The sequence below is a fragment of the Chaetodon auriga genome, chromosome 7 (genome assembly GCF_051107435.1).
Source record: "Chaetodon auriga isolate fChaAug3 chromosome 7, fChaAug3.hap1, whole genome shotgun sequence".
In the NCBI taxonomy this organism is placed as follows: domain Eukaryota; kingdom Metazoa; phylum Chordata; class Actinopteri; order Chaetodontiformes; family Chaetodontidae; genus Chaetodon; species Chaetodon auriga.
In genome coordinates, this window is record NC_135080.1 from 28,505,747 (window position 1) to 28,529,785 (window position 24,039).

General features: G+C 41.0%; 1 protein-coding gene across 8 annotated transcripts in view; it reads left to right on the plus strand.

Moving 5' to 3' along the window:
- The window catches only part of nf1a (neurofibromin 1a), a 162,557-nt gene that overhangs the window by 15,454 nt on the left and 123,064 nt on the right, over positions 1-24,039 (plus strand). For all 8 annotated transcript variants that reach the window (XR_013077362.1, XM_076734334.1, XM_076734337.1 and 5 more), the window contains exons 5-19: positions 3,404-3,510; positions 4,388-4,455; positions 4,719-4,794; positions 7,553-7,710; positions 7,803-7,976; positions 8,822-8,950; positions 9,074-9,148; positions 9,240-9,371; positions 10,074-10,211; positions 10,590-10,703; positions 11,693-11,772; positions 13,464-13,587; positions 13,920-14,166; positions 16,112-16,185; positions 16,558-16,641. Coding sequence is in view for 7 of the 8 variants with exons in the window: in XM_076734334.1 (XP_076590449.1) it covers positions 3,404-3,510; positions 4,388-4,455; positions 4,719-4,794; positions 7,553-7,710; positions 7,803-7,976; positions 8,822-8,950; positions 9,074-9,148; positions 9,240-9,371; positions 10,074-10,211; positions 10,590-10,703; positions 11,693-11,772; positions 13,464-13,587; positions 13,920-14,166; positions 16,112-16,185; positions 16,558-16,641 (1,780 nt within the window). In the remaining variant the exon portion in view is untranslated. The remainder of the gene's footprint in view (positions 1-3,403; positions 3,511-4,387; positions 4,456-4,718; positions 4,795-7,552; positions 7,711-7,802; positions 7,977-8,821; positions 8,951-9,073; positions 9,149-9,239; positions 9,372-10,073; positions 10,212-10,589; positions 10,704-11,692; positions 11,773-13,463; positions 13,588-13,919; positions 14,167-16,111; positions 16,186-16,557; positions 16,642-24,039) is intronic.

Here is a 24,039-nt window from a genome sequence, read left to right on the forward strand (position 1 = left end):
TCCTCCACACTGAGAGTTGTGTCTGGTCTGCTGCTAGGGGTGCTGGTCCCGGGTCCCTTCGGCCCGGCTGGGCGGGGGGCTCCCCACCTTGGTGTGGGGGTCCACCTGTCTGTTGGCCCGGGTGCTGGCGCCCCCTGTGGTCATAGTCTGCGTCGACTCCTCCCAGTGTGGACGGCCCCAAAGGTGGTGTTTTTCTCTATCCTCAGTGCCTTGCCATGTCTCACTACTGTGTATGTGTGTGTGCACGTGTGGGTGTGGTCGTGGGTGTGCATATGTACATATGGAGGTTGAGAGGGATGGGTTTTTGTCCGTTTTTATGTTTTCCTTTATAATGTTTTTAACTGTTGTTTAGCACTTTGTGCATTTTATCATGCATGAAAAGTGCTATATAAATAAAGTTTGATTTGATTTGATTTGATTTAATGCACCCCCATACTATCACGTATGCTGGCCTTTGAACTGTACGCTGATAACAAGCCAAATGGTCCCTCTACTCCCAGAGGATGTGGGGTCTGTGATTTCTAAAAATCATTAAAAATTTTCATTCATCAGACCACAGTACATTTTCCACATCTCCTCAGACCATCTTAAATGAGCTCAGGACCAGAGAGGGCTTATATACGATTTCACCTAACACTAGAAAGGTCATGGATGTCATGTACTTGTTTCTTTTGTGTCTTAATAAATTAACACACAGTTAAGTTTCAGCTTGCATTTGTGAATGCAGCAACTGTGTGAACAGACAGTGGTTTATGGAAGTGTTCTGAGCCCATGTGGTGATGTCCACTGCAGAATTGTGTCTGTTTTCAATGCAGTACCGCCTGAAGTTAACAAACCCCATGCAGTCGACTTCCTTTCACTGCTGTCCTCATTCATCCTCAAACAGGTCTCCACTGCTCCCACATGCAAAGTGGGCAATACTCTCAACCTAATTGTGATTCGAAACTGCTGCACGGCTAAACTAACTGTCACCCCCTTACATGTATTAGACCACTTCTTTATTTAATTCTCTGTATCCTTACCAGATTCTCTGTATCCTTCACGCTCCGTCACAAAGGGTTTCCTTCAGACATAACCTCCGGTCCCTCACACCGGCTCAGCTATCCAATCAGGACTCGACAACCATGCCTCTTCAGTGTTTTCTCCTCACTCCCTGTGAATGAGGCAACAGACACACTCTGCTCCTCGCTTGCCGCCTCTCTAAACAATCTATGCCCACTCTCATCCAAACTTGCTTGTAAAACCCCCACTAGTCCAAGTCTCTGAATTCCTTTCTGAGAATAGCCTGCATCATCCTAGCCAATCCGGTTTCAAATGCAGACACTCTACGGAGACTGCGCTCTTATCTGTAGTGGAAACACTACAATCAGCTAGAGCTACGGGTCAGTCCTCTGTTCTATTATTGTTCGACCTCGATCGGCTGCTTTTGACATGGATGACCACCAAGTCCTCCTCTCCACACTCGCTGAGGATCTGCTCTCTGCTGGTTTGAGTCCTACCTCTCAGGGAGATCCTTTGCAGTGTCTTGGAGGGGAGAAGTATCTCAATCCCACTGCTTGTCCACAGGGGTACCTCAAGGGCCAGTGGAAAAAACAGATCAGTATCAGTTCTGCTCACTTCCGCAAAATCTGCCAGAAACTTGGGCGTCATGATTGATGACCAACTAACTTTTTAAGAGCATGTGGCCTCTGTTGCTCGGTCATGCCGATTTGCCCAGTACAACATCAGGAACATCAGACCTACCTGTCTGAGCTTGCAACATAACTCCTAGTGCTGGTACTATCATGCCTTTACTGTAATTCCTTACTGGCAGGGCTCCCAGCATGCTCGCTAAAACCCTTGCAGATGATCCAGAATGCCGTGGCACGTCTGGTCTTCCACCAGCCCAAAAGACCACATGTCACTTTGCTGTTCATATCCCTCCACTGGCTCCCAGTTGCTGCCCGCATTAAGTACAAGTCCTTGATGCTTGCTTACAAAACTGCCACCAAAACCACTCTGACCTGCCTGAACTCCCTCATTCAGGTTTATGCTCCCTCACGCTCACTAGGCTCTGCCCAGGAATGGCGCATGGTGTTGCCAACTCAAAAAGGCCCTAAGGCTACGTTTACACGGAAACAATCTGAACAGAAAACATAAAAGTGGCTTTGGGTTCTCACTTTTTATTCCGCGTTTAGACAAGCGTTTTTGGGGGGAAATCTGCATGCATACGCAAGCCTGTGACGTAACAGCATTCGCGAAGTGAGCAGATCCAGAGAATGTAAGGGATGGGCTCTGGCAGATCGGAGCACACTTTTGTGTTTTTACCGTTTAGATGGGAACGCAACGGTGGAGCGTTTTTAAGATTTCACTTCTTGCGTTTTAAGCCCCAAAAACGCCATCGCCATCTAAACGAAAGGCACATCCAATAAATATTTTAATGTTTTCACCCGCGAGCTTTGTCACGTGAACAGGGCCTAAGTCTCTAGCCAGACTCATTTCTTCAGTGGTTCCCCGGTGGTGGAACAAGTTACCAAACTCCATTCGATCTGCAGAGTCCCTCTCGATCTTTAGGAAAAGACTAAAGACCAAGCTCTTGACTGAACACCTTGTTTCTTAAGCTGATTCTTTTAATGACATTATGCACTGTAGATAAGGAAATCCCCAAATTCTTGACAATTTTAGGTTGGGAAACATTATTCTTAAATTGTTGCACTATTTTGCCAGTGCAGTCTGTCACACAGTGGTGAACCTCTCCACATATTTATTTCAGAAAGACACAGCCTCTGAGATGCTCCTTTTATATCTAGTCATGTTACTAACCTGTTGCCAGTTAACCTAATTAATTGTGAGATGGTCCATCAGGTGTTTTCTTTTTTGAAATGTGCTGCTGGCATCAAATTCTAAATGAGGTTATCATTTTCAAAAAACAATAGAATTTCTCATTTTCAACATTTGATATGTTGTCTTTGTGCTATATTCAATTAAATATGGGGTTTCAAGGTTTTGCAAATCATCAAATTGTGTTTCTATTTACATTTTACACAGCACCCCAACTTTTTTTTTTTGACTCTTTGGCCAAACATTCATTGAAATATGTAGTTTTGCACATATGAAGAGTTGAGTCTCAAGCAATGCATAACAACTGAGCTAATTGCATGTGTATATTCATTTGCATATCAGGAAATATCATTTTAATATCATGGTATTTGTTGATGTTATCAACCATATGGTCCAGCAGTACTGGAAGTACATGTTAATGTTGAGCATGCCAATGGTGGAAAAGAAGTCGTGTGCTCAGCTAAAAAAAAAAAAATTCACTTCCAGGCTAAAAAAAAAAACCCTGATTCAGATTCCATTTCATGATGTCTTTGACCACATTTAAAGCAGCAGAATTCATGTGTGCATTTGTGGGTCAATTCAGGCTACAGGAGCTGACAGTGTGCTCAGAGGACAATGTGGATGTTCATGACATAGAGCTGATGCAGTACATCAATGTGGACTGCTCCAAGCTGAAGAGGCTGCTACAAGGTGAACTTCTAATGTTCTTAAAGTTTACATTGTCAAGATCAGAAAATCTTAAAAGAAAAAAATCTTATCTGAAATGTTTGACAACTTACAATGTATGTTGGCTGTCTTATTTTCTAAGAGCTGGTCTTAGGTATCTTTACCCAGTCATTGTTACAATCTAATAAAACAGTTCAGACTGTGTAAAGGACTATATCAGTGCTGCTTCAAGAAGTCAAATTAAGCCACAACAGCCAGCAAGTACGACTAAAAGCAAAAACAGTGGTTCAAGATAAAAAGTACACAGGATAGAGAATAGAAAATCAACTGTGTATATGTACATTATGTACAGATTCTAAAAATACTAAATGGCATAAAAAATACAATTGCCAGTATGGATAATAAGAAGTGTTATTGCAAAGTTGAGAAAAAAAAATAAAAACTTACAAATTGAAGATGAAATGGATAATGCGAGCATTATTGGCATTGATCACAGTACTGTAGAAAACAAAACAATAGGTTTATGATGTAGAATTGGGAAAGATTGCATCAACGCAGTGCTACATTACACGATGCTGGAGTTAAACAGTTTGACAGTTGTCGGAATGAAGGACCTGTGGTAGTGTTCTGTCTTACACACTTGATGCAGCATTCTGTTACTGAAGGAGCTGCTTAAGCCTCCCGCATCCTCCTCTCACCCACCTCCTCGATGGTGTCCAGAGGGCAGTCTACGACAGAGCCACTCCAGAGCTCTCCTGACCAGTTTGTTTCGTCTTTTTCTGTCCCTCTGAGCTTCCACAACACCATGTGAATGCCAGAAATGATGAAGAAATTCAGATAGAGGTTTGTGATGTATCTGTTAATTCTTTTGTTTTCCTTTATGCTGTTTTTTTTCTTTCAGAAACTGTGCTGAAGTTTAGAGCTCTCAAGAAGCCTGCTCAGCTAGCGGTCATCAACAGTTTAGAGAAGGTACTTCTTCTACAACAACGTGTCTGTCCCAAACTATAATACTTTACATTTGAATGGCTCTTACAAAACTTTGACTCAACTGTTGTCGTGTACAGTTACAATAAATTCAGTGATTTATATGCACTGTGGTGATGAATAACCGAAATGTCAACAATAATTTAGCGGTAGTCATCATTTGTGAGAAAGGATGGGTGCTGTCAGTTGGCTTATTCTAAAGTGGATAGTTTGGCAGTGTACAGGTTCTTATACTGTTCTGTCTACAGGCATTTTGGAACTGGGTGGAGAATTACCCAGATGAGTTCACCATGCTCTACCAGCGACCACAGGCAGATATGGCAGGTATGAATGCATTCAAACCATTCAGTTTAACTTAGACTTGATTGGTTTCTTTGAGCAAAGATTCAGTTCACTGTCAGATCTCACATTCTGCCCATGGTTTGATTTGACTTGAGTAAGTTTGTTTTTGCAAACAATGTAAGAGCTCTACAGATACAACTTGTGAAAAGCAAACAAACCAAGCCAGTCATCAGTAATTGAACATATGGACTTTAAGCACTAGGTGAAAGAACATTTACCTTAAAGGCCTTAATTTTTAGACTAAAATCACAGCTAGTGTAATCGCATATTTTCTAAAACAAAACAAAACAAAAATCCATTAGAATGGTGTTTATAGATATATGTCTATGATAAGATCTTTTTTGAATAATCCAGGAAATACCCAATAAAAAATGATACTGCATCACATTGATTAAAAAAAATCCTAAAATCTAATTCTGAAAAAAAGTAGTCCCTGACCACAATGGCCTCATATTACCACAGATATTAAAGAAGAGCCGCCTCAGAATGAACGCTGTCAACAAATCTGTGATGGTAAACACATCTCCACATCTACTGCCAACCCTGGACTGTCATTCACTCTCAAATCAGTGTGATGTATTTTTTTTTTTTTTTCGTTGTACCCTCCATATGGACAGAGTTGAAAGAGGAAGCTAAGACCACATTTTAGCTTGAATGTGCTACCTTATGATTTAAAAAAAATGGATTAGAATCCAGACACACACACACACACACACACACACACACACACACTTGACTCGTCCTTCCCACACTCATCACAGCTCTGTAGGTTAGCCTCAAAATGCCCCCTCCTCTCTCTTATTTTTCTTCTTCATTATGGAGCACAAGCAGTATGCATTGCTAAATGTTTTCACTGTGTTTATGTGGTTAATATACCAGTGCTCTTTAAATGAGCAAAATATCCAGTTCCAGTTGCTTGTTAGAAGACTGTTGGTACATGTCTTTCAAGATTTTCATTGGTGCATGGTACTTTTTAAGTGTTTTAAAAGGCTACTGGACTTGCTTGAGGTTGTAGAAGCCATTTCGCCTTTCATCCATAAAGCCTGGTTTACGCTTCTGCGTTGCGTCGACGCCGTACCTACGCGGACCCTATGCCGTAGCTTGACGCGCACCTCCAAAAAATCCTGACTACGCGTCGACGCGTAGTGACGTGAACGTCGAGGACTGTGATTGGTCCGTTCAGAACGTAATTTTCGGTTCAGTCGCAGCCCTATGGTCGCAGCACAACAACACCGCCATTTTCAAAGTTTCTGTGGTGAGAGCTACAAGAAAAACTGGACCAAGCCGAAGAAAGAATTATCGAGGAGGTACGCAAGTACGACCACCTCTACAACTCCTCTTCGCGGCAGCAAGAGCCCCCCGAAACCATACAAAGACACAGCCACACCCCCCTAGTGGCTTGGCGGTGAATTGCGGAGCAACGCGTTCCCTCGACGCAGAACTATGAATGCTCAGTGACGGCGTAGGGTGTACGCCGTAGGTACGGCGTCGCTGCGACGCCGAAGCGTAAACCAAGCTTAAGGCTTCTTCAGTTCTAACTTCAGTTCTGACTGGGGGGTCCCAGCCATTAATCCTCTTGCAGGATTGTTCACACCTTGAGACTTGTTGAGGTCACATGTGAGTCATTAGGGTCACATGAGTCACGGTTTGATGGGTGTTAAGTCTCTTGGGGAGGGATTTCAGGACTGCATTCTAAGTGGCTTATAAGTGGGGTTGTAGACCACCTCTGTGGTGATTGTTGTTCCACTTCGTCATAGATAGCTTCTGTCACTCGTCTTTCAAAGTTTGGTGAGGTGAGTGAAAAACAAAAACAATTCAATTCAATAAATCTTCGCCTTTAAGATGTAGATGGACTGCCGAGTCTTGATCTGAGGTATTGGCTCCTCAGTATTATTAGTAAGGCCCTAAATATTAAGTGAGTAATAAAATAAATATCAGTAGAATAAATAAACAAACAAGTAATTAGATTTATCAACTAAGTGAAAGAAATATTGTTAGCATAATCAATTAAAAAAATAAAAAATATTGTTGGGTGGAAGCTTGAGATTATGTTATACCCAGAGCTAGTATTGCAAGAATTTGTGGAAAACTTCCAAAGGAAGTTGAGCTAGGCAAATTTTGCACAAATTCAATATTAAAATGAAGTGAACTTCAATATTGAAAAATAGTTTTATTTATGTCTTTGTTTCTGGTTTGTTTCTATTCACATATTCCCATAAAATCCCATTAATTCCCATGGGACGTTTCCAACTTGAATATTTCCAGAATTTTGCAACACTCCCCAGAGCCATGTCTCAGTTTGTCTCAGTAGAGCTGGTTATACCTAACAGGGTATCAAATTATTGAATTTAATAATGTTGCATTCTGATAACCTTACACAGTCTGTGTTGACTGTGAAATAGTTTGGATGAGTGATTCTTGAGAAATCTGCAAGCCACTATACTGGAGACCAAGTAATCAGCCTGTTCTGAACAGGCATGTTTTGAATGGGCACTGTGCTAGTTTCATTATAATATAAGAATCTACTTCCAACCTGTGAACTCAAACTTGGTTGAAATAGATAATCCATCAAAATTAACATCATGTTCGGTTTTATCTCCATCTGTAAAACCACTGTGGCAAGGCAAATGGCAAATTTTTAAACACGATATGAAGGGTTTCTGATGTTCAGCACAATTGTGATAGTTATCAAAGCTGTTATTAATTGTCTACCTGTATATTGGTCTTGGTGTGCGTTCAGAAGCTGCAGAGAAGTTGTTCGACCTTGTAGACAGTTTTGCGGAGAGCGCCAAACGGAAGGCAGCTGTGTGGCCACTGCAGATCATCCTCCTCATCCTCTGTCCAGAGATTACACACACCATCTCCAAAGACACAGTAGAAGACAGCAAGGCCAACAAGGTGGGAGGAAAGAAAACATGCATGCACACACAGACAGATCAGAAATTGAGTCCAATACTCACATGCCTTTTCCCGTCCTGTTGTATCTGCAGAAACTCTTTTTGGACAGTTTGCGGAAGGCTTTAGCTGGCCAGGGTGGCAGTAAGCAGCTGATGGAGAGTGCTGCCATTGCGTGTGTCAAACTGTGTAAAGCATCCACCTACATCAACTGGGAGGATCACTCAACCATTTTCCTCCTGGTCCAGTCCATCGTCATGGATCTAAAGGTCTGAGCAGTCACTGAAACTGACTTTCCTCTTTATGTCATGTTTTCTTTTCAGTGTTCCTTCTTCGTATCAATTTTGGTCACAACAGCTAGAAAATTAAATCTTTTCATATTGAAAAATGTTTAATTTCTCACAGCAGTCAAATTAATTCTTTAAACTCAAACAAAAGGAGACAGAAATTGTCAAAAACAAAAAAACCAAAAAATAAAAAAAACCCATAACTACTTCCTGAGCACTACGAATCACAAAGTTGCTCTCTGCCATATGGACAACAATCTTGTCTGTATCATGACTGTCCCTACAATCTGCCATAAGTCAGTTGGTCCCAGGAACAGAGGATAAGTGTGAATATTTAGAATTCCAGGTGTAGTCTTACCAGTACTGGATTTTTGGGGCCAGACAAATAACGGTATTTGAGTGGGGCAGTTTACAGTGTTAAAATGTGATGTAAATGTAAAAAGACTTCAAACATACCTCTGACATTATTGTACTACATTTTCATGTTACTTATTAGCTGCCATACCACCTGGTGCTGATACCAATATATCTACATTGAGCTTATATCTGCTGGTATACAAGTTTTGAACATCATTCGTTCATTAATGCATGCATGTTTTCAGTCTATAGAAGATTCATGCTCTGTGGCCTTGGGGAGGGTTTTGCTTTTTTAAAAAATGTGAAACATAAGGTTCCCTCACCCTAATTAATTCACCTAATTGTGTAATGATCACCAGTTATTTCTCTCTGTGAGAGTAATGTGACAAGTCTACATTACATCTCACTAGAAATGTCCTTTTGAATGACCTGTGACTGCAGTGTGACACATGACCCTCCCTTTCCCACAGGCTCTGCTGTTCAACCCAGCAAAACCCTTCTGGAGGGGAACAGGCAGCCAGAATGCTGATGTGGAGCTCATGATGGACTGCTTTGTCTCCTGTTTCCGCATCAATCCTCACAATAACCAGCACTTTAAGGTGGACTGAAAAGAAGTGATATTAATTTGTTGTTTATAATGTTTCCCATACTTAACGTGGAGCAGATATATAATATCAGTAACTCTAGTTAATTCTTGTGAGTGTTTTCTTTTTGTCCTGAAGGTCTGTTTGGCCTCGTCCTCCCCCTCTATCTTTCACTTTGTCCTGGTCAACTCGTTGCATAGAATAATCACCAACGTAAGTCTACAGAGCTTTTTCACATAATAGTGATGATAGAATAGTTTTCTGCATTATTTGTCATATCTCGTCCTGTGTTGTCTACTTTCAGTCCCATCTGGACTGGTGGCCAAAGATCGATGCAGTGTACTGCCACTCTGGAGAGCTTCGCTTTATGTTCTCTGATACCCTCAACCGGGTTGTCCAAGGTGTTGGCACCCATGCTCCATTACGCATGACACCGGTGAGAGGACAGCAACCTGTCACATTACTTTACTACATGCCATAGTCAGTGTAAAGTTTAAGACTGAGGGTTAAGTCCTCAATCTGAAAATGCATAGAATGGATAAAAAAGTATCTTAGAATTACAGAATTTACTTTTTCAGTCTTAGGTCATTATCAAGGCAAATATCAGTTCCAGTGGTTTTGCTCATTGCATCCTTGTTCCCAGATGTCCACAATTAACTTATTTACTATGACATTAATACTGCTGAGAGGAATGATAACTAAGCCTACGAAAATAAGACTCATGTTGTAATAAATCGTAATTGTCCTTTAGTTTACCTTCAGTTATTTAGTAATGTATGTTTTTGTTATAATGTTTTAAAAAAGACAACAATGGAGCTATAGGGCTAAGAGGAGCCCTGTGGAGCTTGTGGACACAAACACAGTGCTTGCAGTAGATACATTTGGTGTTGAAAAATGTAGAATATATATCAGTGTAACATTTCTTCATTCTTCAGTCACCACCTAAATCAAATGGGAACCAATTTTAACATAATCAAATTCTTCTTAGAATTTCATCTGACTGCATCCATTTATAGTGAATAATCAAAACCTAGAATTTGTCTTCTCCTGGTCACAATTTTTTTTGTGTGCTCTAATGCAGTTTGAAAGCAGTATGACTGAATCTAACTGGAGTTCTCCATGTTTTCTGTTCAAGCAGAGTCTTACATTCAAAGGGAAGATGACCACCAGCCTTAAATTCAAAGAGAAAGCCACAGAACTTGACACTCGAAGTTACAAGTGCCTCCTTCTAGCTCTGGTCAAACTTATCCATGCTGATCCCAAACTCATGTTGCATGTGAGTTTGCCACAACATTCATGCCATGTCATATTTTTTTGCATGCACCCATATTCGGCTGAACAATATGAAAATATTTTCACAGATATTATGATCACAATGAGTTATGATTTTAGTGGGAATGACAATGTTGCATTTCATTTTCACTGGGAAAAAATTATGAAAACGTGATCTCTGCTGGGGTCTGTACCAAACGAGCATGTTTGCTTGCATCTGGACAATGTCATTTGTAGGCCAGGCGTCTCTGTAGCATTGTGATGGGTCATTTATGCTTCATGTACAATAGTATGTCATGACACATTTTATCTTTATCAAAAAATGACAGCTCCTGCGTTTTCAGTCCTACTTGTTGTTTTGTTGTGTGTGTATTGTTGTCAGAACCCAGTGAAGCAAGCTCCAGAAATGCAGAGCAGCACAGCAGAACTCATCACCGGCCTGGTGCAGCTAGTGCCTCTAACCAACACCAACCAGCTCTCACAAGAAGCCATGGAGGTCAGACAACAAACCCACTGATTCACCAAATGCACAACTAATGCTTCTCATTTTTATGGCAAATCAGAAATCAGATTTTTTTTTCACAAATCAGAATTTACATTAACATTAAGGACCTTAAGAACATATTTGTACTATTCAGTTCAAAGTGAACTCCGGCAAGGTAGTTTCTGTAATATGTTTTATTTAGTGGATTCACAAGAGACAGATAAGAAAAAGACTGCAGTACATTGGAGAAAGAGGTTGAGATATCCTGGCTTTTCTTTCAACACTTCCTGCAGGTGTTTCAATTTAAAAGCCCATCATAACTGGGAAGAATCACGCCTTTTAAATTTCTGGAATGATTTTAATGTGAAACATCTGTGCAGGAAGTTTAGAGTTGCATTCACTGTTTAGTTTCATTGAGCTCAGTAGTGATTTGAATAACAGTGAAATTGAGGCAACTGGAAATATTTAAAAAAAAAAACAAAGGCAGCCTTTGTGTTTAGTAGAAAGTGTCCTCAGCAGTGTGGTGGGTTTGACAGTTTTTTTGTACTGATGCAGTTAGAACTGTGAAAATGGACATTATCTTGACTCTATCAAGACTACAGGTAAATATGGAGGTGTATTCACAACAAACAGCAAATTAAAACAGAAGAAGATCAGAAAAAATTCTTACCAAAATATGATGAGATATAAAACAGAACAAATCAGAAATAAAGATGTCTCTGTAAATAAAGATAAATAAAGGTTTGGTTCTCTGTGCCGTTGGGGTAAGTAACTGCATACTTAATCTGTGTATTTGAGACATCACATAGATAAAGTCTCTTTGAAATGCAATTTAAGATGTTTCATTTTTGTTGTTTTTCTTCTTTTGCATTTACTTTTGGCGTTCATTTATTGTTTACTGTGAACCTCTGCTAAGCACATACAGTTGTTTCTATCACCTCCTCCTGGGTCTTTCTCTATTTCTTCTCTCATTTCCTCTCCACTGTTCTGTCTGTTTCCAGGCTCTGTTGGTACTGCACCAGCCAGAGACCATAGAGCTGTGGAATCCGGATTCTCCCATAGAGACATTCTGGGACATAAGGTACTCAACAGTCTTCTCATCTTTCCAGTGAGAAATGCCTCAAATCCACAGCTATACCCATGGAGCCACAGTTGTCTGCTCTGACTCAACCATGACATGCTGGTTTTGGTGACATGGTAGTTTTGCAGAATCTTCACATCTCTTTCCATTTTTTAATATTTTGTTTTGATTACCTTACATTTGAGAGATACAATATGTATTTTTGGATTGAAGCCAGAAACCTAATTGGACTTGATCTCTCCCTCTGTGCTGTGCTGTGCTGTGCTGTGCTGTGCTGTGCTGTGCTGTGCTGTGCTGTGCTGTGGGGTCTGCAGCAGAGATGGTGGAGTAATGTCAGGATCAGACTACACAATTTTTTTCGTCTGTGATGAAGGTCATTGTGTCAGATGTCACGATCGATACGATACGGCGACACAGTGCCATAAACTCTTGCCATATCTTGGTCGGGTAACTGGCAAGGCTACGTGCATCACAGATGTCATCAGAGAGGCGGTGAAGCAGCTGTAAATCAAACTGACAGAAGCCTTGTGTGTGACGCTGGCGGTCTTGTATACCAAAAAAGGAATACAACGAAAAAACAGCTGTAGGTGCGCTATACCATTAAAAGCAAATGCAAGACACAGTGTTAATTTCAGCCCATTCGGTCATTATTTATACATCCACTGGGTAGCATTCAGATAACAATTACAACAGGTACAACGAGTTTCACATAATTAGAATTTTATTTTCATGGTTATTTATTCTACAAGGAGTGTGCTTGGCTGTGTTAGCCACATCAAACAGGCTTCTGTAACATTTGATCTGGAATTAGTAATGATAAGCAGATTTCTCTAGTTAGGACCAGGGGTCATTTTTTGGTAGCATAGCCAGCTGCTCCCCTGGCTGATGAAGTGCTTCTGCTATTTCTTGCCAGCATTTGTCTTTTTTGACTCGGTCATGGTACTCCCTTGAGGAAACATCAAATAGGCAGAGGTACTGCTACCACAGCTCAATTAACTTTTCCTTTCTTCCATTTTCCCACCTGACAGCAGCAACCTCAGCATCCCTTCTCCTCTCCTCCTCCTCTTCTCCTCCTCTTCGCCATGGTTACCTGACTGTGCTCTGGAGAGAGCACCTGATTGGTAAACGCTCAGGAACATGTTGTGGGAGATGTCATACCAGGCGTGTCAAGAAAAAAAATTCTGCACTGCTAGTCTTTTCATAGGGGTGTCGTGGAGTGTTGTGGGGCATCCCAGACATTGCACTGCAGTTCGTTTAGCATGTCACACCACGCGGGTATAAACGCAGGATTGTCGTTCACAATGACGTTCGTAATTAGTTGGCCTCGACAAAATCGTCTAAAAATCGGGCTAGGTTTGTGTAGTCTGATCCCAGCATAAGTCAGTACAGCTGATTTGATATTGTTAGTAGGACAGGGGTAATTTGTGTGTCTGATAAACATTTCTAAGTAGCAGTATAGAAGAGTATAGAGTGTCTTCAACCACATCTGGTTCATTCATTGAAGCATGAAAAAAAGAGTAAAGATCAGCACTGGTGTTTTGAGATTTTGTAGTAAGCATTCCTTGTCCAGTGATACAACCTGTTTCCCACAATTAATGTCATGATTGTGTGAGAACAGCAAATCTTCATGATCCCTGATCTAAACTTGTTGTTGAAGTTTACAGAAAGTTGAAGTTTGCTTCTTTCTTCAGTTCACAGGTGCTCTTTCTTATCTGCCGCAAACTGATTGGCCAGCAGATGGTTAATGGGACAGAAGTTCTCAAATGGCTAAGGGAGATCCTCATCTGCAGGAACAAGTTCCTGCTCAAGAACAAGGTGCAGTCCTGTTCCTAAACTGTTGCAACAAGCTTCTTTCTTAGTTACCAAGAAAATCAACAGTTAGAGGTAATGACAGACAAGCTGACAACTGAACAAATTACCCAGTCTCCCTTTGGCCCAGTCGGTAGAAGGCAGTGAATATTACACAGGTTTAGGCCATATGCACACTGAAAAGTATAGTCATCTTGGGGTCTGTTTTGCTGACTGAGAAGCAGATTTTTGGTGGTGTGAAAGCTCAGAAACTTTTAGTATTTGGTATGACACCCTGTCCGTGAGAAAAACTGTGTAAACTATATTTATTTACTGTGTTTGGTCCTCAATCATTCCAGGAGTGTGCCACGATGGGTGGTGGTATTCCCATCTGCCGGCAGGCACAGACAAAGCTGGAGGTGTGTCTCTACATGTTCCTGTGGAGTTCGGACACTGAGGCGGTGCTGGTGGCAATGTCTTGTTTCCGCCACCTCTGTGAGGAGGCTGACATCCGCAGCGCTGCTGACGAGGTGCCTGTCCAGACTATCCTGCCCAACTATGCCACCTTCAATGAGCTGGCCTCTGTAAGCAACATGATGGGAACAGGTCAGTACTGCTACTCCCACCCTTCTTGCATAAAGTTTCTCACCTCAGATACAACAGCTTAACTGAAAGTTCAACACTGCACCTCACCTTCTGACATATGGTACATTGTTTTATTATTCAGTGATGTGATTTTTTTGCAGTTTCATAATATAAAATAAACAATACATCGTCACAGATCATTAATAGATGCCTATGTTCAGTTTCATTAAGAAACATTGTATAGTATAGAGGTGAGGCAAGAACAATCTAATAATATATGGCAGGGGTGACTAACAGGCGGACCGCGGTCCGAGTCCGGACCCAGACACCGTCCTATACGGACCCGGACCTATAACCAGTAAATTATTAAGGGATTTCAAATTTTGACGGGACACTTATATTTTAACCGGCACAACTTTTCTAGTCTTTACGGCACCGGTTTAGCGGCTCAGGAAACGCACAAACCAATTGCATGCGAGTTAAGCCATCCCACGTGATGCTACCCAGCCAGTCGCATCTCTGCATTGCGGACGATAAACATAGCAACTCTGACTGCAGTCAGATGAGGAGTGAGAAGCGAACGGAGAGACGATAGAAGATTAGAAAGTTAGAAAGATAGAAAAAGAAAGAAGCGATATAGGGCGAGAAGACGGAGAGGCGAGTGAGCGAAAGGCAGGAAGAGACAAAGAGGAAGAGACGAGTTAGCGGGAGAGAAGACAAAGAGGAGAGTGAGCGAAAGGCAGGGAGAAACGAAGAGGAAGAGACGAGTTAGCGGGAGAGGAGAGTGAGCGAAAGGCAGGGAGAAACAAAGAGGAAGGGACAGCAGAGAAAAATAAGCATTCATGGCGCTCTCCAAGAAGAGAAAAGTGGACAGTGAAAACAGAGCTTTCAACCCGGAATGGACAGACTCCTTCATGTTCATTCTTCCCACTGGGAGCACAAAACCAGTGTGTCTCATATGCTCAGAGACTGTAGCTCTCATTAAAAGTGGCAATGTGAAACGCCACTATGAGACAAAGCACAAAGTTTTTGACCAAACATACCCTCTGAAGTCTGAAGTAAGGTTACAGAAAATAAACAAGCTGTTGCTTCACTTTTACTTTTTCTAAAATTAAACACTTTCTTTTATAATGCACAATTTTTCAAAAAACATTTTATTTTCTCTATTTCATTTTTAAATTCAAATCTGCCTGGTTTAATGTTAAGTGACAATAAATACTGTCGAAATGTTTTTGAATTGTACTTTCTTTATTTGATCAGATGTTGATTGCATGCAGATGTTGATACAACTACTAGGCTACTTCAGTATATATATCACACAAATCATAACGTTATGACATTATGATGTTCCGGACCTTTGCTTTAGGAAATTTTCTCTAACCGGACCTCTTTGAATTTTAGTTGAATACCCCTGATATATGGAGAACAGCATGCTTCTGTCATTGGAGATATTTTTCAGCTTTGAAAATTTGTTGCCAGATCTTACATACATTAAATCTGAGCTTTGAGTGGTGAGGTTGAGTTGAACAGAGGAAGAACAAGCAATGTAGAAAGGCCACAGCCTCAGCTTGGTTAGCTGTGATCTTTACATACTGCTGGGTTACTCTGATTATGACCTTGAGATGCTTAGGGTCATTAACTGTGCAACATACATTTGAGGAGGTGTTTATAAACAGAAGGTCTCTAGCCAGAAACAGGACCAAAACATCTGGCTTTGGAAGCTTGGATCATGTCTGCATCTGCATCTCATCTATTCCTGGCAAAAGTGGTTTTCCTGGTCTGATGGAGCCTCTGTAGTACTAAACTAATTGTTAACAGTCCTAACATTTCTCATATTTGTGAGTTGCAGCTTGATGTGATCCAAGGAAGGAAATTATCAACATGAATTGTCTTGCATAAAATATCTACTAATTCTTAGGACTTAAACTGTCAGTTACAATAAATAGTTTGGATTTCATTTCCTCAGGCCGGTCCACCTTGCAGAAGAGGGTGATGGCCTTGCTAAGGAGGATAGAACATCCTACACCGGGCAACATTGAGGTAAAATTCAGTTCAAATTGCAGTGGGTTTTACCATTTTTTGTAAATGACTCATTGTCAGTGATCACAGCAAGGTGTCAAAATTCATCTTTTTAATTATTCAAATGAAGAAAGCAATGAATGCTTAATAATAAAAACCATTTCAATGACAAATTGTCACTTCAAAACTCAAATGTTTGTTCTGTTAAAAGGCATATTCGGAGACACATTTTGTTTACCGGCGCGCAGAATATGAACCAAATAGTACAATTCAAACCAATGTACTTCCATTTATGTGATTTCAGGTTACATTTTTCATTACTCAGATTTCTCAGGCCTCTGCTTTTGCACTGTTGTTAATTTACAGTTTATTGTTTGTTGGTTCCACCTTCAGGCTTGGGAGGACACATTTGCTAAATGGGACCAGGCCACCAAACAGATTCTCATCTCCCCCAAAAACAAGGCAGATGATGGGCAGGTAAGCAGGCAAGAGAGGGGATCTACCTCCTCTGTAACTTTTTGAATGATGGAGTTATGATCATTTGGTCTATCCCTATCTCATCGCGGCAGTGGTGTGATTTAGTTGAAACTTTACCTTCAGTGTGTCAATTTCAGACAATTTCTTTTTGACCTGAGACTAAAACCCTTCATTTGGCATGAAATCCGAGCCTGTGTTTCTTCTTAGACCTGTCCTGACCTCATTGTGAGCTGGTCCAGATGTCACCACAGTTTTCTAGCATGCTAAATTTTCTTGTTGCCAAAAAATGGATGTACTTGTAATCAGAGTATTTTGGAATTGAGTCTGAGACAAGAAAAGAACATCCAAGAACATCCAGTGAGAGGGCCCAGGAAACCAGAGACATGACAGGGAGGGACAGAAGTAGTTGACACACATACACAGGGAATGATATTGTTAATGTAGTAGTGGAAGAGTTATGAGGAATGAAAAGGAGATGGAGAGATGTAGTAAGACACATCAAAGTTACACAAAATGTACAGAGAGAAAGGCAGACACAGAGCAGGAGGCCCTGCAGCTCTGCAGATGGAGGTGGGATGGTGTTTGTATATCTAATGTCAGTACAGCAGTGAGGTAAACGTAGTAAAAAAAAAAATATCATACAAATTCGGCTGCAGCTAGTAGTGTATGCAATTCAATTCAGTTTTATTTGTATAGTGCCAAATCACAACAAAAGTTGTCTCAGGACACTTTGCATATAGAGCTGGTACAGACCATTGTCTTTATCTACAGATACCCAAAAATTCCCTCATGAGCAAGCAACAGGCAAAAACCTCAGGCAGAGCCAGGCTCTGGATGGGCGGCCATCTGCCTTGCCTTCATATTTCCTTGCACATCCACCCTTGGTTGAACTGGACGTTGTTCTGGTCCACCACCTTAAAGGATATGCAAGAGCAGCCTTCACGGAAGTCTTTTACTGGCTGAGATAACCCCTTATTTGATATCAGTTATTGATTGGATGCTGCAGCTGATCAGACTCATCTGATACATCACGATATCATGGGAGTTTCGGATCAGAGTGAAGACGGACAACAGATTAAACCAAAATATATCACTTGCAAGTTTTAAATTTCAAGTGTTCTGATTCACCATCGTGTTACAAATCAGCGTTAATTTTAGGTCTGTCAGAATGCAGGTTGTTAATCATGTGCAGGTGTTTGTTAAACAGGTATAGAGAAAAACACTGCTGCTCTGGCAATGAGGACTGTTTGATGAATTTGTGTTGCATGTGTGCACTGTGCTAAGACTAATAAAGACAAAGTCTCTGTAACTGTTAAAGACAATTGACAGCTGATATCAGCTGCCGACGTCAACAGAAAGGGGCATCATTTCATGTGATGCTTCAGAGGAAAGAACTTCTAATTTCTCTAAAACATATTTCCCCATTTCTTCTCTCCTCGCATAGTTGCCTTGCCCATGCATGCTTCTCACTGGGAGGGACTAAGACTCATAGAAAAGACACAAGTGAGGGACATGTGGATGCAATTTAAGACACCCCAGATGATGAAGATGATGTCAGACAAGAAGCTGGCAATCTAGCAAGTTAGCCACTCTGTTGTTGACTATTGTTTCTTCAAATTTCTTCAAATTTGGAACAAACATTCAGTTGGACTCATATGTCATAGGATAAAATGATGTGATGACAAAAAGCCAAAGGTCAACTTCACTGTGACATCATGTTGTACAAAAACACCTTTCTGGCCAGTAGTGGTCAAAGGTCACATTTTTCACCGTTACTCTAGAATTCATACGACTATGACACAACTTGACTGGTTGATGGAGGCACACAACTGTGAGGTGGTCATTCTAATTTTTTCTCATATTCCCTCTAAGAATCGTTTCATTCAAATTTTTTAGCTTATATTAATTCATTTATTTTGTTTAAATATGTTCTCTTGATAATTGTGTGATGTTATTGGTTTTTCTGATCATCTTTTCTCAACCAAAGTTTCTTTGTGATTTGCTTAAATACATTCTATGCTCTCGTTTGATACGTATACTGCATGTGTATGAATCACATTTACAGTCAGCCCCACAGTGAGCTCACACGTAAATGGACTGTATTTGTATTGTGCTTTTCTAGTCTGACGAACACTCAAAGTCCCTTTTACAACACAAGTCAGCATTCACCCGTTCGCATTCGGATGGCGGCTAAGCCACCTGCTCATTGTGGGCGTTGCCCATTGAGACATACTCACACACCGATGGCACAGCATTGGTGGCAATTTTGGGGTTCAGTATCTTGCCCAAGGATACTTCAGCATGTGGACCGCCAGGGATTGAACCACCGACCTTCTAATAGGTGGACGACTATTTTACCTCCTAAGACGCAGCCACCCATGATTTTTATCATAATGTCACAGTCAGTGTGCAAACTATGCCATGGCTTTCGGGGGAGCCAACTAAAGCAGGGCACAGTATAACTTACTCTGTAGTGATGTACTATATTCTAGTTTATCTACATGAATAAGACACAAATAGGTGACAGCAAAACAGCCTATAAACACACAACTGTATGAGCATCAAATCAAAAGCAGACAGCACCAGGCTGCCTACAACACATCTAGTCCTGATCAACAACGGTTAAAGTTACCACAGATGAGCACAATCATTTCTCTGTACAAATACATCAATGCGAGGGTCACTTATCAGCCGCCATGCTTCAATGAGGATTGCAAGAATAGTATGCATGCCGGTATCTTTATTTTGATTTGATTTATTTCTGGATCGAGACAATAGAAAACAAATCCAAAGGATGACATGCAAAACTACAATGGTTATTTCCACCATGGTCCTTGGTGTTACACACTAGAAACAAACAGACAAGGAGCAGACAAAACTCAGACTAAAAATACATAAAGTGAATTTATGAGAGTGAATCAACCTCATGCATGAATCATACATCAATAACAGCCTAATTAAATGCATGATCAACGAGGATGATGATACGGAAAGATAGAAATGCATGGCAAAAATTGCATATTGGCAGTATTTTAAAGCTCCCTCTGGCTCCCCCATATTTCACACCCTGGTCGCAGTCATTTTATGCAGTCATAGATTGTTCCAGGTGGCATTATCTTATCATCAGTACAGCTGATCTGAGATGAGTTGTGTAGTTTGCAACCCTCTTCAACATGACACAGCTCTCAGCAGTCTGTGACAAAAATGTCCTATAGTGTGAGGGCTACATATTGTCAGACAGAAAACAGGGTCTGGTGTGGACACCTAATGTGCTGACAGTGGTCAAGTTAAATTAATGATGGGACTGTGTTTTTGCACTCAGTGCTAGTGTCTGTTTGAACATAACCTTACCTGAACTTTTAAACCTTTGACCCATCTTAAACCTACACAAAAGACATACGAATAAAAGCCTGTACATAGTTTTCTATTTTTGCCATACTAAGCTTATTCTTTCAGTCAGCATCAAGAGTTACACATGAGTCAGGGGAACCTACCCTTTCTTTCAGGTGCAGTGTAAAGTCAGCTTCATTTTTTTTTTTCAATGTGAAAAGTTGTATTTAGGTGTTTTGGAGCTCCATGTGAAGTTTGACTCTTTGGCTCCTACAAAAGAGTAAATCTAATCTAAAAAATAGAAATCTAAAAATATGCAGCCTATCTATTGATATATGGAAGACTGTCATCATTAACTTTTTCAGGAAATCAAATTGTTATTCCTTGCTGCAAACACTAAACACAGACAGAAATGCAATGATGGTGACAGCTCATGATATATACATATATTTATGTATGTGATATATGTACTAGTTATGTACACCTAGTTATGCTGCCATAGGATTAAACTGCCCCAGTTTAATCCTATGGCAGCATAACTAGTGGCTGGTCCAAGGCAAGCTTGAGCCAGCGCTAATTGTAAACCTTATCAAAAAGGAAAGTTTCAAGCCTACTCTTAATTGTAGAGAGGGTGTCTGCCTCCTGGACCGTGACTGGAATATGTTTCCACAGGAGATGAGCTTGATAGCTAAAGGCTCTGGCTCCCACTCTACTTTTGGAGACTGCAGGAACCATAAGTAAGCCTGAATTCTGGGAACACAGTGTTCCAATGGGATAACAGGCTACTATGATAAGATGGTGCCTGACCATTTAGGGCACTGTAGGTAAGGAGAAGGACTTGAAGTTCAATTCTAGATTTTATGGGAAGCCAGTGTAGAGTGGCTAGTATTGGAGACATATGATCTCTTTTCCTTGTTTTGTAAGATCATGTGCCACAGCGTTCTGGAACAGCTGGAGACTATTTAGCAATGTCTTGGGACATCTTGATATTGAGGAATTGCAATTATCCAAATGCATGGACTAGTTTTTCTGCATCATTATAAGACAAGATGTGCCTGATTTTTACAATGTTATGTAGATGAAAAAAGGCAGTCCTTAAAATTTGTTTTCCATGTTATTTATGGGTTATATCCTGATCATAGCTAAGGCCCAGATTACTTACAGTGGTGCCAGTAGCCAATGCAATGCCATCCAGAGTAGCTATATCATCAGATAGTGAGTTTGTAAGGTGTTTAGGACCAAGTACTATAGCTTCACTTTTGTCCAAATTTAGTAACAAAAAGTTACAGGTTATCCAGGTCTTAATGTCCTTAAGATACGCTTTGAGTTTACTTAACTGATTGGTTTCATCTGTCTTTATTGATAAATATAGCTATATTTATGCATAGCAATGACAAAGGAAGGAAGCATGTATAGAGTGAATGGTATCAGTCCAACCACTGAGCCTTGTGGAACTTCATGACTGGCTTTAGTGTGCACAGAGGAATCATCATTAATGTGTTCAAACTGAAATTGACCTGAAAAGTACGATTTAACCCCAGTTTAGTGCAGTTCCTTTCATGCCAATTAAGTGTTCCAGTCGCTGTAATAGGATACCATGGTCAATGTTGTTGTGAAGAAAGTCATGCAACTGATTAGGGACTGCTTTCTCAAGTACTTAAGAGAGAAAGGGGAGATTAGGTATAGGTCTATAGTTGGCAAAAACCCCAGGATCAAGAGTAGGCTTTAAAGTACTGTGGTATATACCTTGATTTGATCATATCTCGTAACGAAGAAGCAATTGAGGGTAAAACTGCTTTGAGTAGCCTAGTTGGGATGGGGTCTAAAGTACAGGTAGATGGAAGATCCTATGGCATTTATTGCAAAGAGTAGGGGGTTCACTGGTGTCCTGGCAAAATTCCAACCTGATTCTCTACATCTGGTTACCTAATCATCCCCCAGTGTAATTGGCTTGGTGTTTCCCTCCCTCCCTTCACTTCATGCCTGAGGGAAATATCTCTCTTTAGCTGCTTAATGCTTCACTGTGTCCAACAGCTAGTCCCTAACTTTGTCTGTCAGCCATTTGGTATTATAATATATCTGCAGTACCTTTAGTAACAATACTATCAATAATATAACCTCTTGAAAATGTAAGGCTTTATAAACTGACCCCATCTGGCCTCCTTCAGAACAATGCACTGTGACAAAGTAGCACAAACAATAAAAAATGTTTTCTTAACAATATAAACCCTTGTATAATCAGGCGCGAAAATAAGCACTATCATTTAGACCCCAGTCTGAATCCTTTGGTCTTTTGTTCCATGGTAGAGATGTCCTTGTACAGCATGAAGAGAATACTAGATGTCTGAGGGAAACAAATCTATAGGCAGACCCTGCTGCGGCGGAAAACATGGCTACTGTTGAGCGATAAACAATTTACATAATTGATTGTGTTCAGGATTCTGCAACATGCCCCGTGACTACAGGACTCTACTTGTCATACCTATCTACAGTTTCTGTGTACCACCAGCCACAACACACTGTCAAAGAGATGGAACTTCCAGGTGGCATTTTTGTCACAATTTACGTGTGCGTATGTGCTTCTGTGGGCATAACAGTTGATCTACTCCATCCTATGATGCATTCTGAACCCCCTCCCCCTCGAGGTGAGACACAGCAGGTACAGCGGAGTTCTGTACCACTTGGTTCTTCAGTGCACAGAATAAATACTGGGTGAGCTGGTCATACAGGTTGACTCATAAACCATCCATACCGCCTCTTATTATGGGGAATGTGAGATCTCTCCCTAATAAGAAGAAAGTGCTAATGGCACTAACCAGGCTGCAGAGGGAGTACTTGGCGTCCAGCATTAGACACTGAGCAGCTAGCAGTTTGCATCCAGCCATATTACCTCCTCAGGGATTTCTCAGTTGTCATTGCGATCATGGTGTATGTCCCATATTGGCTGATACTGCTCCTACACATTGTTGTGAACTCCATCTGTTTAAAAGCAGATTTGATACTACCCCCTATTCCCCCCCACATACACCGGAGCCCAGACCAGACACCATTACGACTCCACACCCTCTCCTCCTCCCCCGGAGCATCCCTGACACCAGTGTCACCCTCCTTACCAGTTACATCACAAAGAGATCACAGTAGTGTCGGTTTGCGACTGTGTGTCTGATGTGGTAGTTTGGAGCACGGGGTCTTCGCAGGTACAGTGCTTTCTCCTTTCCTCTTCACCCTGTACACATGAGACTTCAGACACAACACCGACAGCTGTCATCACCTGAAGTTCTCTGATGATAGAGCCATTGTTGGACGTGTATCACAGGGGAATGAACTCGAATACAGGGAGATCATCAGCAACTGTATTGAATGGTGTGAACTGAACCACATGCACAGAAAAGTAGCAAATGAGATAGTGATAAACATCCACAGAAAGGTGCCACTGACTGCACCGGTGAACATCCAGGGTTAAGACACAGAAGTTGTGGTACCAGGTACAGATACCTGGGTATTCACCTCAACAACAAACTGGACTGAACCAGCAACACAGATGTCCTGTACAAGAAGGGCCTCCATCTGCTGAGAAGACTGAGGTCCCTCGGTTAATATGATTTTATGACACTGTGGTGGCATCTGCAGTTTTATGTTGTGGTCTGCTGGGGCTGTTAAATGTGTTTAAAGCAGCCTCCCACCAGTTATCCTCCAAATTCAATCACAGTTCACCCTCCAGGACAGCCTTCACTTTGGTCACTTTGGTTGCTAGTGAACAGTCATATGACCGGAGTTTGTTATAAACCCTAGAGATATATGACTTAAGGAGGTTGGAATTAAAAAAACTGACTGACTGTGTCTGTAATTTACGCTTCTCATTTAAATTAATATTACATTTTTAATAAAGTTGGAAATTTGGTAGAGACAGTTGGAAATTTGGTAGAGACAAACCACCACTGACTTTAAATCTTTGAAGCACAGACGTATGAATTCTGGGTGCCTTTCGATACCATAAAAAGGAAGGGATAGCTTGATGAATAGTATTAAAAAAATGTTCAGTAGGAATAAGAGGAGACGTTGGAACAG